The 12,681-nt window shown below is 46.2% G+C and overlaps 1 protein-coding gene across 4 annotated transcripts in view; it reads left to right on the top strand.

Annotated features, from left to right (window-relative positions):
• Positions 1–12,681, top strand: part of TTC28 (tetratricopeptide repeat domain 28) — a 430,868-nt gene that overhangs the window by 361,890 nt on the left and 56,297 nt on the right. For all 4 annotated transcript variants that reach the window (XM_054006401.1, XM_054006400.1, XM_054006402.1 and 1 more), the window contains one exon: positions 4,067–4,232. In XM_054006401.1, the coding sequence (XP_053862376.1) occupies positions 4,067–4,232 (166 nt within the window). The remainder of the gene's footprint in view (positions 1–4,066; positions 4,233–12,681) is intronic.

Genomic DNA, 12,681 nt, shown 5'->3' with positions numbered 1-12,681 from the left:
CCACAGGCCAAATTCATCTCTGCTCTAAATCCGTTGTAGTCACTGGTCTTACTCTAGGGAGGAATTTGGCCTGAAGACGGTAGTAACTAAAAGGTGTCTCCGTCTGACGGCTGTTTTGGGGGCCCTGGTAAAATGAGATGGGGGATTTGTCCTGTTCCTAGTGTACAAATATCCTCTCTACAGAAATCAGTGCTGCATAGCACCATTGTGGGCAGGCCAGGATAGAGCCAGCCATGGAGACTTGACTCCTCTCGTAACTCTAGAGAGGGAAGCCTCCCCTTGTCAGGGCTAAAGCATGCTGGTGGGTCAGTTGTGGGGGGAGTGTAAGGTTCACACTGCTGTGCTGGTGCCATACCTGAGGGAAGGTCTTGACATGATCCCAGAGCTGTCAGTCTGTCACCTTTCCACCTTGGCTCCAGGGACCACTAGGAACATAAATTGGCAGCTCCTTCATGGAACCATGAGCACAGTGCAGTTTACGCAGTCCATGACACCTGTCCCTTCTGTGGCAAGAGAGAGACCCTAGAGCCTGTTTATTTCAGTGCACCAGGTTGCAGTAGGGTTGCCAACCCTCCTGAATTGGCTGGGAGTCTACCAGGATCACCACTGATTGCCCAGTGACTGTTGAAAGCAATCCAGGAGATTTTAATAGGTACAGTACAATTAATGACATTACATAATGTTGGGGGGAAAATCTCCTGGAATAGCTTCAGTCAGAGTTGGCAACCCTCGGTTGCAGCCTGTTTCCTGCCTCCTCCAGAAACCCCTTGTTGAAGCTCTGGCTGCACCTTTCCCTGCACATTTTTATTTATGTACTTCCTATGTGTGGCTCCACAAAATCTCTGCGCCTCCCTGTCATCCTCCCCCTGGCGCTGGGCAAGATGGCTATTTACCAGGCTAGAAAGAGGGAGTTGGACTGGGATATTCTCTGGGACTGTGGAGAGGAGCCAATTTCTGTTCACTTTTTTTGTCTGCGCATCCAGGCAGATTCCTCTGGGTGGCTTCCGCTGTGGAGAGGTGGGCGCTACCTGGGCTTCTCAGCTCAGTTCCTTATTTGTCCATCTGACCTACACTTCCTTCCAGCATTTTTCATTCTTTGTCCCCCATAACTACTCAATACCCATGTTTCTGTTGGTCCATTCCCCTCTGTTGAGCGGGAGGACTTCATGGTTTTGAGGACTGATCTTCCTTTTGGGGATCAGGCTGGCTCATGGGGCCAAAATAGGCGGGCACATGTGGCATGCACAGAAATAGAGGAAAGGAAAGTTCAGTCAGAAAAGCATGATCAGGGCTTAGACATTCACCCATAAATGGGAAAGTTTTCAGGTGCTTAATTTACCCATTTTTCAACAGCCAATCTGTCTGGATTTCCCACAGGGCAATGCAGAGTGATAATGAGGTTCCAAGCACGCTACCTCCAATAGAGAATCTTTTGTTTCCATGCACTGCTACAGACTAGGGACCGAATGGCTAGGTAGCAGTTCTGCTGAAAAGGACCTAGGGGTCACAGTGGACGAGAAGCTGGATATGAGTCAACAGTGTGCTCTTGTTGCCAAGAAGGCTAACGGCATTTTGGGCTGTATAAGTAGGGGCATTGCCAGCAGATCGAGGAACGTGATCGTTCCCCTTTATTCGACATTGGTGAGGCCTCATCTGGAATACTGTGTCCAGTTTTGGTCCCCACACTACAAGAAGGATGTGGAAAAATTGGAAAGAGTCCAGCGGAGGGCAACAAAAATGATTAGGGGTCTGGAGCACATGACTTATGAGGAGAGGCTGAGAGAACTGGGATTGTTTAGTCTCCAGAAGAGAAGAATGAGGGGGGATTTGATAGCAGCCTTCAACTACCTGAAGGGGGGTTCCAAAGAGGATGGAGCTCGGCTGTTCTCAGTGGTGGCAGATGACAGAACAAGGAGCAATGGTCTCAAGTTGCAGTGGGGGAGGTCCAGGTTGGATATCAGGAAAAACTATTTCACTAGGAGGGTGGTGAAGCACTGGAATGCGTTACCTAGGGAGGTGGTGGAGTCTCCTTCCTTGGAGGTTTTTAAGGCCCGGCTTGACAAAGCCCTGGCTGGGATGATTTAGCTGGGAATTGGTCCTGCTTTGAGCAGGGGGTTGGACTAGATGACCTCTTGAGGTCCCTTCCAACTCTGATATTCTATGATTCTATGATTATGTAACAAAAAGTCCTCACTTTAATTACATTTCTCTGTTTTATGCTTCCAAACGCATTTGACATGTACTGTATTAATTGAAGTGGATTCCAGATAACAGGGGGGCAGCCCAGCTTCCTGATATGCCATCTAGCTGTCTGTTCCTCTGAATCTTCTTCACATGAATGTGGAAACATTTATCACAGATGAGCAGAGCAGGAAGGATTAATTTGAAGAGGATCCCTTTTTGCAGGCAACTGTTATTCATTATCTAATAAAGTGATGACTGTAAATCTTCAGGAGTAGTTCTTGTATATAATTTAATAATTGTAACTCTTCACCATGACAAAGCTAAAGAGATAAAGAGCACTAATTGGTTCAACAAGGAAAGCAAACACAAATGAACTTCTTTGGCTTGGATGATGTATTTTTCGCTAGATGTATCCCTTCGATGATTTACTCTAGGAGTTACTCAAATCTTTTATGGATCTGAGTGAAGAGAGGTTACTGTCCTGTTACACACACGGTCACTAGCTGCCCTCTCAAACCAGACATTTTGCATAATAAAATGTTGATGGTTTTACCACACTGGAGACAGCACTGTGCCTGGTAAGATGGTATCAGCTGGAGGAGCAGGGTTTGTCACTGGGATTCATAAAGATTTAGTCACGGCCCCTCCACCCCCACCACAAGTTAGGAGCTTGTAGAAGAGCAGCCACAACCAACCTCCTGGGGCACTTGGGTATGGAACTGCCCAGGCCCTTGAAGGCTGTTCTGTATAACTGAGCTCTGCGGGGCGGTTCTGGTTACAGTCTGCTCGGGCTCTGTCTCCCTCTCTCAGACCCTTATTCTGTAGCTAGTTGCTGTTTCACCTTTGGCTGCCTTACTATAGGCTCTGATGTGGGAGTTCTCAGGCGCTGACGCCAGCTCTCTGCTTTCTTCTTGCCTTCTCCAGTACATATGCAGAAACTTTGAGAGCATCTCAGGTTCCTCATTCTAGCATAGGTAATATTCCCTCAGAGCTCCCCACTCACCCCTTGACCATTTCAATGGATCCATTTGCGGCTGTTGCTACAGAATAGGTCGCTTAAGTCTTTTTATTTGACCATCTCATCTCCCCAATTTGGTTTGTTGTTTATGCTGCCACTGCAAACAGGGTGCCCAGGGGAATCTTTCAAGAGTGATCACCAGGTGCTGTGGCACTGCGGGGTTAATCATATCAGAAAGGGTGAGCTGGTCTGACTGGAGGAGGGTTTTATCTGCAGTAACAGCTGAATCCTTGACAAAATGTTGCACTCCTGATATGAATGTTTCCTTTCTCTGGGTGCCCCATTGTGTAATGTTCTTGCTTTCGTATTTTAATATGCATTAATCTACCTTTTACTTTGCATGTATTTATTTTTGTGCGTAAGGGTGAACTGAGAAATCTCCATGTGACACAAGGAGATTCTGCTGTAGGGATAACATTTTTGTTCAGCCTTTCAGCCCTTGTGCGTCCAGTTTATGTGGTCAGATACTATTAATAGACATTTTTCATATGCTGCTATTGAAATGTGCTATTGGAATTTCCCTGGGAGATGCTTGCGAGAAACATCTGTTTTATGATTCATATGAGGCTGCTATGATAGTAAGTGCCTTCTGAACATCTCATTAAAGCCCGGCTCAGTTTTCTTCCCTTGAACCATCATTTGCAAAGTACAAAACCAGATTTTGAAAGCAAAGTCTTAATATAGCATATTGGACTAACTCCTGGAAAGCCCTCTGGAGACACAGCACAGCATGCTTCGCTCCTTTTCTGCTGGAGATGCCAACCCCTCAGGACTTGTAACAGTTGTACTGCTTTCTTTGGCAGTTGCTGCCAGTGCAGTCCCTTCACACAGTCAATAATGCTGGCAATTAATGTGTCCTTGCAGGAATTCTGAAGTTTCATGAATACTATCTGGGTGACAGCATGGCAGAGAATGCCGGGGACATCCATGAAGCAAGCAGCATGGGCTTCCAAACGGTTACTAATTCAGCACTGGAGCTCTACATCTCAAGTGTACGAGAGGCACTGGGCGTGGATTCCTACTATACCCGGTGAGTTAGGAGTTCACATCCTGATTCTCTTGCTCCCACCTGGAAGTCATGTATCCAAACAGCCTGGAGGAGCTGATGGCTGAGAACTCTGATTTTCTGGGCCACATTTTAAATAAGCTTCAGCCAAGCTGCTCTATTTTGTATCCACAGCCATCTGTGCTGCAAATAATAGATTATGTGCATGCAGATGGGGTTTGCACCCACAGACTCGATTGTTAGATTTCTCATTATCTGCTATATATGGGCAGATTCTATTCAGAGGTACCCATGTAATTAATTCCCCCTCAGAGATCTGTTCATGAAAAATTGCAGTTGCAACTTGGGGGACAACATTTTTGAAATATGTCCCTTTCTGGCTAGCAAATAACTCACAATGAACAATCCATCTGATTAATGTAGCTGCTATCTGAAAACAAGTAGAGATTTCCTTCAGTTTACCCATTGTACTGATATACTCCACAAATATTTTTACACAATTTTTACTCTGTGGCTTGAACATGAATATCTGAAAATCAAGCTGTGCGCTTAGCTATGATTGGTCTAATGAGTCACATGGTATTGTTTGGTTCCCTGATGGGATGAGCACTCAAGTACTTCCTGTACTGATACTTGAACATGCAAAATACACTTTGTCTTCTGCAAACACTTAAGCCCGCAGGATGGAGTTGGGGGCATCCCCATCCTTGCACCTGCTCTGTGAATTGAACAGGTAGGAGGTTCTACCATAAAGGATATGATGACACTTAGGCCATGTCTACACTACCACTTATGTCGGCAAAACTTACGTTGCTCAGGGGTATGAAAAAAACCACACCCCCGAGCGACATAAGTTTCGCCAGCATAAGTGGTAGTGTGCACAGCATTATGTTGGCAGAAGACATGCTATGCCAACATAGCTGCGCCCGCTGCTCGTTGAGGGTGATTTAATTATGTCAATGGGAGAGCTCTCTCCCATTGGCACAGAGCAGGTACACGAGATCTTACAGCGGTGCAGCTGCATTGGCACAGCTGGGCCACTGTAAGCTCTCTAGTGTAGACATGGCCTTCATTTTCTAATTAAAATTGAAACCCACTGTACAGTCATAAACTGTGTATTCTGAGCAGGTTAGTGTCATCTGATGCGTTGCTTGTGCGGTCACAGGCATATGCCAGAAGAAGAATCAGTTTAGTAACCGACTTGCACTGACTTTCACCCGGGTGAAAAGAAGAGCCAAGTGTAGTTGCTGTCCTGGGTCATTACCTAGGCCCTGAACACCTATAGGAATGGAGGCAATGGTTTGTTCTGTTCTATTGTGTTTTAAATTTCTTTAAACTGAATCCACATTCTCTTGTAACCATAGCACTGTTTCTGCAGCTGAGCATTGTGGGTGACTTTCCTTTGGCTGGATCACTAACAGTAATGCAGGGCACTGCAGATGCTGCACTATAAGAAACTTTTTGCAGAGCTCGTCTGATTTCAGTGATTAGTACTGTGTGTTGAAGATCAATTTGTTTGTCTGACTCTCATATTAGCAGGTAGGGAGTTCCCTGCTGGCTGGGGGCGGGGCATGCCAGGATCTGCTTGCAGTGGGAATGATCTCATTTGTAATCTTGAAGTCTCACGTTGCTGCCTTCACCACAGAAATATGTGCTCTGCTCTGCCTGAGCTGTGTCAGGCCTGGGCCTCTGGGCGCAGTTACGGCTCTGGGCGGCAGCACTCAGAAAACTGATTTTTCATGCAAATAGTTCTGGCAAAGAAACAGAAATTTCATTTTTGTGGAATTGAGCCAAAAAGTAAATTTTGCTCAGGATTTTGTGGACGGTGCAGAAAAATTATCTCTATTAATAGCTGTACTGGTGCCTGCCACAGGAACCAGCCAAGTCCGGGTACCTGATGCTGCAGTAACGTGAGTCAGACCTTCCTGTGCAGAAGGTAGCAATACAACCCAGAGGTGCTGCAGAGACCTCTCCCCAGCAATGCCTGCGCTCGCTCTGCCCCACGTTCACACCTCAGTCTGATTTAGCTGGATTTTCTATTTGATTGTGTTAAGAGGTTCGGGCTGATTTTTGCAATTCTGTCTGAGATGTTTTAACTGTGTGGAGTGTGATCAGATTTCCCGTCAGCTTTGTCTCTGATTTCTCACTGACATCCCTGCCCTGTGATAGGATGGGACATCCTGGGGACACACTGTGGACAGCTATTAGCAAGCCATGCGGGGTTACTGAACAGATGCAGTCAGCAGCTTAGAAAGGAATCCCTGGGGAGGCTATGAATTCTGTTACCAAGTGTGGGCAGGGAGCTTGATCTTCCCTCTGTGTCAGAATCTATAAGGAAGATGGAAAACCTGGATAATTCTCAGCTCGTGCCCTAAAGATTGCTGAAACTACTTACCCTGGTGTGATCTCAAACTACACTGAAGGGTGAGTGTCCGAGAGAGAGAGAGACGAGGGTGTGTTGGGAAGGTTTGCAAGGCAGAGAGTTTCAGACTAGGACGCTATAGTATACTAGCTTAGCCTCACCTTTTTTCTTCAGGTGACTGGGGAGAAAACTCAACCTAAAATGCTTTTTAAAAGGTGTTAGAAAAAATGCCTAATTTTTGAGCTAGTGGGAAAAGGCGCCTTTGTCCAGGAATTGTGGCAACAAGTCACAGAACCAAAGCAATATAGAGCTGGAAGGGACCTCGAGGTCATTGACCTTCCCCCACACGGAGGCAAGATTAAATCATTGCTGTGCTCCTGGGCGTGGGAGCGCCACATAGTGGCGGGGGAATGAAGGGACTGTGCTGTGCAGATTGGCCTCCTGCTCTTGATTACCTGAATTTGGATTCAGTCCAGACTTGACGAATTAGTTCAGAGTTACAGCCAAGCTGCTTAGTGCAAGCAGTGGATTACGAGGAAGGGATCAACATTGCACATTTTGTGTGTGACATCCAAGGCTGCTTGAACCACATTGCTCCTGTCATGCTTTCCGAAGGCATGAAACAAACCCCTCAGCTCAGACACAAGAGGGGAGTTCTGTGCCCATAGCAGATTGAGATGGCAATCTAACACATGGTGGCTGCAACGACACAGAGAGTCAGAGGAGGTTTCTCCAAGCAGTGCAGGAGACACACAAAACTCAGATTAAAAACTGTTCTTTCTAGCCCTAGATGGGGCCCGAGCCCTGCTTGCCTCCCCTAGACGAACACCCTTTTGGGCCCAGTGCCCTCGGATGGTGCAGGGGGTTGCAGCTGACAATTCTTTTGTGGTGGAGGGATGAGTTGAGGCCGTTGGACATGCCTGTCAGGTTTGCACCTGCCCATAGTTTGGAGGTGTAACCCCCATTAGATCAGCCTTTCCATGGATTTCATACTTCCCCTTTTCTTACTGGGACTGTCCCCTTCAATCCACACACACATGTGACAGGCTCCTCAGCAAGTGAGTTCTCTCCTCCCTAGTCAGAAGGAGACAGAGACACACTGCTGAGGTGGTTAGAAGCAGTTTGTTATCATCAAGCATATCCAGGGGATAGCTCAGTGGTTTTGCTTCTGGTTTTCCCGGTTTAGGCCACTATTCCAAACACAAGCTGGAGCAGAGGGCACCAGACTTGGCTGGAAAGAGGAAAATAATCTAATGATTTTAATTCTTCTTTTTAAATTTTGCCAGGGAGCCTTACGCAGCTGCTGAGATTGAAGCTGCTAGCAGATGGAGCACTCGCAGGGCAGATGGCAGGAGCATAAACTCCATCCGCCAGAAGTCAATGTATTTAGTTTGGTCATCTGTCTGTGGTGTGGATTCTAAAGTCCTCCTGGCCTGTCTGCTTCTGGGTATTGAGATGTGACGTATCACTAAGACCCAAAGCGCTCCTTATGCAGGTAGTAATGGGAGGAGGAAGCTTCACCTATGTGCACGGTAGCCAGCTCCACACATCAGATGTGGCAGTGAGGCAAAGGGGATGAATGTCATTTACTTACCTGCTAGACTAGCCACACTGCCAACCTCGCTGGGTTTGTCTCTCTTACGAAGACCCTAGGTATCCACCAGGCTCCTGGTGTCCAGTTTCGTGTTCAGGTATAAGAGACGAGGATTCAGGGACCGCAAGCCAACTCTATGGGCATAACACTTACAGCAGCCACTTCTATAATTTAGCATAATGAAGGTGATGGGTTTGAAGTGACAAAATCTCAGGTTTCCTAGGGCTGTCACAGACAATGAAGGCCTGTTATTAGCGTTTGATGAGCTCAGACAAATAATACAGTGTGTGATTCTTAATAGGCCATGTGAGGTGGAATTGGCTTTTAAAAAGTCAGTCACTTCCAATAAAATGTGTTGGTTACACAAAGACAATCTCATTACGACATTCCTTAATTGCTTTGTCCTTTATCCCTTCGCTGGTTTTCCAACTCATGCTAATCAGAGACATTCAGGGAGGGAGTTCCCTGCAAAATAATATCTCTCCCGATACAAACTCCTTGCAGCGAGAAATGCAGTGGCTGTGACTGGCCTCCTGCACTACACCCAGAGGCACTCCCGCTCAGTGTCTGCCACGCTCAGTGTCTGCACCGTCGTGTGGAATTCACAGCTAGTGACAGCGCAGGCCATACTGACTCATGTGTCCCCTGGTAGCCAAGCCCATGCACTGAAAAGGCTGGAACCCTCTGCAGCTGGAGCCCAGGGTGGGGGTCTACCAGGGAGGAAATAATGAACCTGCTGCAGGTTCTCCTCCAGCATATCACTGAGCACACCAGCATGAAGGTTTTCCATATAGGTTGGTGCACTTTTAACTTCTTGCCCTGATACTGCCTGGTGGTATTCTCCAGAGAGCCCAAATCCAATCTGTCTTCTTAGCCAACTTGCTAGGATGTTGCTCTCAGCAAGAGGACTGTGGAGTTCTCCTGCCTGCACAGAACAGGCATATGGTTCCACTGGGTCTGACTTTGTTGCACACTCTGCCAGAGAAAGAGAGAACAGCTTCCTTGCCACTGTCCCTACCATAGTAGCGAGAGACAGAAATGCTCTCTGTGGTAAATGAACAGACATGCAGTGAGTTCTGCACCACTGGTGCTTCAGCCTTCTTCCCCATTGCTCCATCAGCTGCAGCCTTCTGTGAACCAGAGTGACCTCCCAGGGTTGGGGACAGTGTTGATGGGATCCGCCAGTGTTGGTGTACAAGAGGATGTCATGATATTCCACTAAACTATCAGCTAAGTGTATTTCCCCTACTGTTCTCTAGACAAGAGTTTGAGTGGTGGCTGATGATTTGCAAAGGTGGGGACCACTGGGTTGAACTTCCAGAGACCTTTGGATGTTTCCCTTGCTGTCTCAGATGATGGTTCAAACATAAGAAACAGTCCTCTCCAGGAGAAAAACTGAACATAAAAAATGTGTCTACATTCAAGTGTCTGAAGCCTTGAGAAGCAGCTGGGCTCTTGTCAGTGGTTGGAAATACCTGAGATAGGAGAGTAATAACACTTCGAAAACTGGCAAGAAACAACCTACAGGGCTGCAGAAATCCAGCCTGACAGACAGCGATTTGGGCCCATAATGACTTCAGCTCAGGTACTTCAGCCAAGAACACTCATACACAGAGAGACAAATTACAACCCAGGAACTTTCAGGCTCTTTATATTCATGGGCTGCTCAGAAGATTCTTGGAAGCTGCCTGGAAATTTATGAGCAGTTTGTGAATGAAATTCTTTTCTCAACAGCTCTCTGCATTTGCAAAGTCTTCTGGCGTGACTGTAATAACTGGCATCAAGTCCAGCGTGAGAGAAATATTTGTCACCGGCATTATGAGGAAGGGGCCTGTCCAGAGCACTACCAAACAGAAAAGAAACTTTCTCTTATTGAGCAGGATAGCTGCCATATCAGGACCCTTGTGAAAACAAGTCACTTTCTATCTGCCTTCCAGGGGAAATCTGCCAAGTAAAACCCTGTCCTTCTGCTAGAGAAATCCCTTATGGGTTCCTCCACCTCCTTGAGACTTTCCAGCCATTTTTGTTAGCATGAAAATTATTACCGTAATCCTGTGAAAGCTAAACATGCTGTGCAAGCTCTGGAATGTGTTCCTGTCTGAAGAGTGTGATGGTTGCAGCCCAATCTCTGAGACTCGGTAGCACAAAAATACAGCCGTTCACAGCCCACGTCAATTTTTTAAAGAGGAGCAGACAGGCACAACGCAAACAACTCTGGAGCCACATTTACCTGGCCAGGGTGTGAGAGATAGGGGGAGGTGATTGGGAAGAGAAACAGATCAAAGAGGGTAGCCTCCCCCATGGTGAAGAAGGTTAACTGGCTTCAAAGGCTGTAAAGAGAACAATAGCGAGCATGCGGCAGGATCAGTTAGCTGGAGATGGACTGCATGTATCTAAGAGAAAACTGAGATTTGCCACTCTCTGTTTTGCTGCCCAGTTTTCTGGGGGAGGGGGAAGGGTGATGTCAGTGTGATCCATGTGGGGACTGAGGCTCAGTTTGGGTGCCTGGAGGGTGCAGAGGCAGCACCAGGAATCTCATCCTTGCTACTTATGCAGCCATTACCTGTAAATTCATTCATGACCAGAACGTGACTGGGTTAGAAGTAAAGGAACAAAATACAAGAAAATGGTAGACGTTTGGCTCTGGGATATTGCTGGACAATTATAAAGAAAAGAAAAATGAGTATAAACCTGGTTACAGAAATTCCCAGCTGTGAAATGTTTTGTATGAAATAAAAGTAGAAGCCTGGAAAATTCTTTTGGAGGATCCCAGATATTGAGATTTGAGCGTTCACATTTAGGAGAAGCAAGTCTACATGAGGCAGAAATCCAGGTGTGTCTTGTGGGTACATATCATGTATGCTTTCCTGGGATACTGGCTGTGAATGCAACATGTGGTGTTGTGTGCACAGACACATGTTCACATGCTTGCCCTGTAGTTGGCTGATGGTGGAAGCCAGTATGATCTGGAGGAGGGAACACAGGACTGGGATTCAGGGAAGTCCTGAGTTCTGATCCTGTCTCTTCCACTGAACTCACCGTGTGGCCTTGGGCCAGTCACTTCCCCTTTCTCTTTCTGAGCTTCCCTGTCTCTAAAATGAGGTTAATATTCACCCACCTACCTCACTGGGGTGTTGTGGGATTATGAAAGTTCAGTGCTTTAAACTAAAGTGGTGTAAGTAGGGTGACCAGATGTCCCGATTTTATAGGGACAGTCCCGATTTTGGGGGCTTTTTCTTATATAGGCTCCTATTACCCCCGACCCCTGTCCCAATTTTTTAAACTTGCTGTCTGGTCACCCTACTTTTAAGTAGCTAGAACTGTAGGTACATAAGCGACAGACACTGACATTGGGAAGAGTAATAGGAAAACTATAGCTAGCAATTGACTCTGTCCCAGACATTCCCAAATCCACAATTATTGAATTCTTAATTATCCCTCATTTGAATAAAAGTGGAATTCATTCTGCTGAGGGGCTGTGACCTTCCAGGAACCCAGGGATGGCTCCCTGAAGGGAATCCAGAGCTCTTCACAGCTGCGCAATTAGGTTATTCATTGCACTGAAGGCTGCAGCTGTCAGAAACAAACAGCATGTGAGCAATTTTTAAAAAAAATGGCTCCTGGCAGAAGTGATGAGAGTACATCTGAGCTCAGATAGCTCTAGGGGAGCAGATGTAAGAGTGGAGGTGGCATCCTTCCCACTACAGCCCAGACGAGCTTGAACCACGGTATCCCCGCTATCCAAATAATAATAAATAATCACTAGACTAATGCCAACCCAACCAGCACCTTACAAGAAATAAAGGCATCAGCTCGTCCTCATCCACTGTGGTGTGGAGGGTTTCGGAGCTGTGGAGATTTTATAGACCATATATCCTGGCGTTCTTTTGCTGCTGTTGGTTGCAGACAGACCCTTAGGGTTACATTGTCCAAGCTGTGCTTGGAGATTGGGCTGTGTGATTCCTATTAAAGTCAGTATCTAAAAGTGTAAAAAATGGGGCAGACAATCCCCAAAACCGGTGGTTATTTTAATATTTAGATCCACCAAGCTACCAACAAAACAGCTTGTATAGTACCTTATTGGTTACCCAGAAGCCAAAAACACAGCTCCCTTAAAGCAACCCAGCCTTTGGGCGCCCACCCTGACAACCAAGTCAAATATGATGAGAATTATTGAAAATCTTGTTCATCATCTAAAAGTTCTACCAATCCCAAAGGACACACTACCTCCCCAGGTCAATGAATATTTTAGATCTTACCCAAAAACATGCTTATAACCAATTCTTACTAACTAAACTAAAATTTATTAAAAATAGAAAAGAGAGAGATTATTGGTTAAAGGATCATTATACATACATATATTTGAGATGAAGGGATCAGGCCCCAAAAGCCCTTTATACATTATTCGGGCATCCTCTTGACTGCATGCAGTCCTCAAATGAACAATAGTGTCTTTGAAGAAACCTCCCATTTCCTAAACATCACCGGTAATTAGCTACATGGAAAGACAGTGATAT

The sequence above is a fragment of the Malaclemys terrapin genome, chromosome 16 (genome assembly GCF_027887155.1).
Source record: "Malaclemys terrapin pileata isolate rMalTer1 chromosome 16, rMalTer1.hap1, whole genome shotgun sequence".
NCBI classification, from domain to species: domain Eukaryota; kingdom Metazoa; phylum Chordata; order Testudines; family Emydidae; genus Malaclemys; species Malaclemys terrapin.
This window is presented reverse-complemented; position numbering and strand designations above follow the sequence as displayed.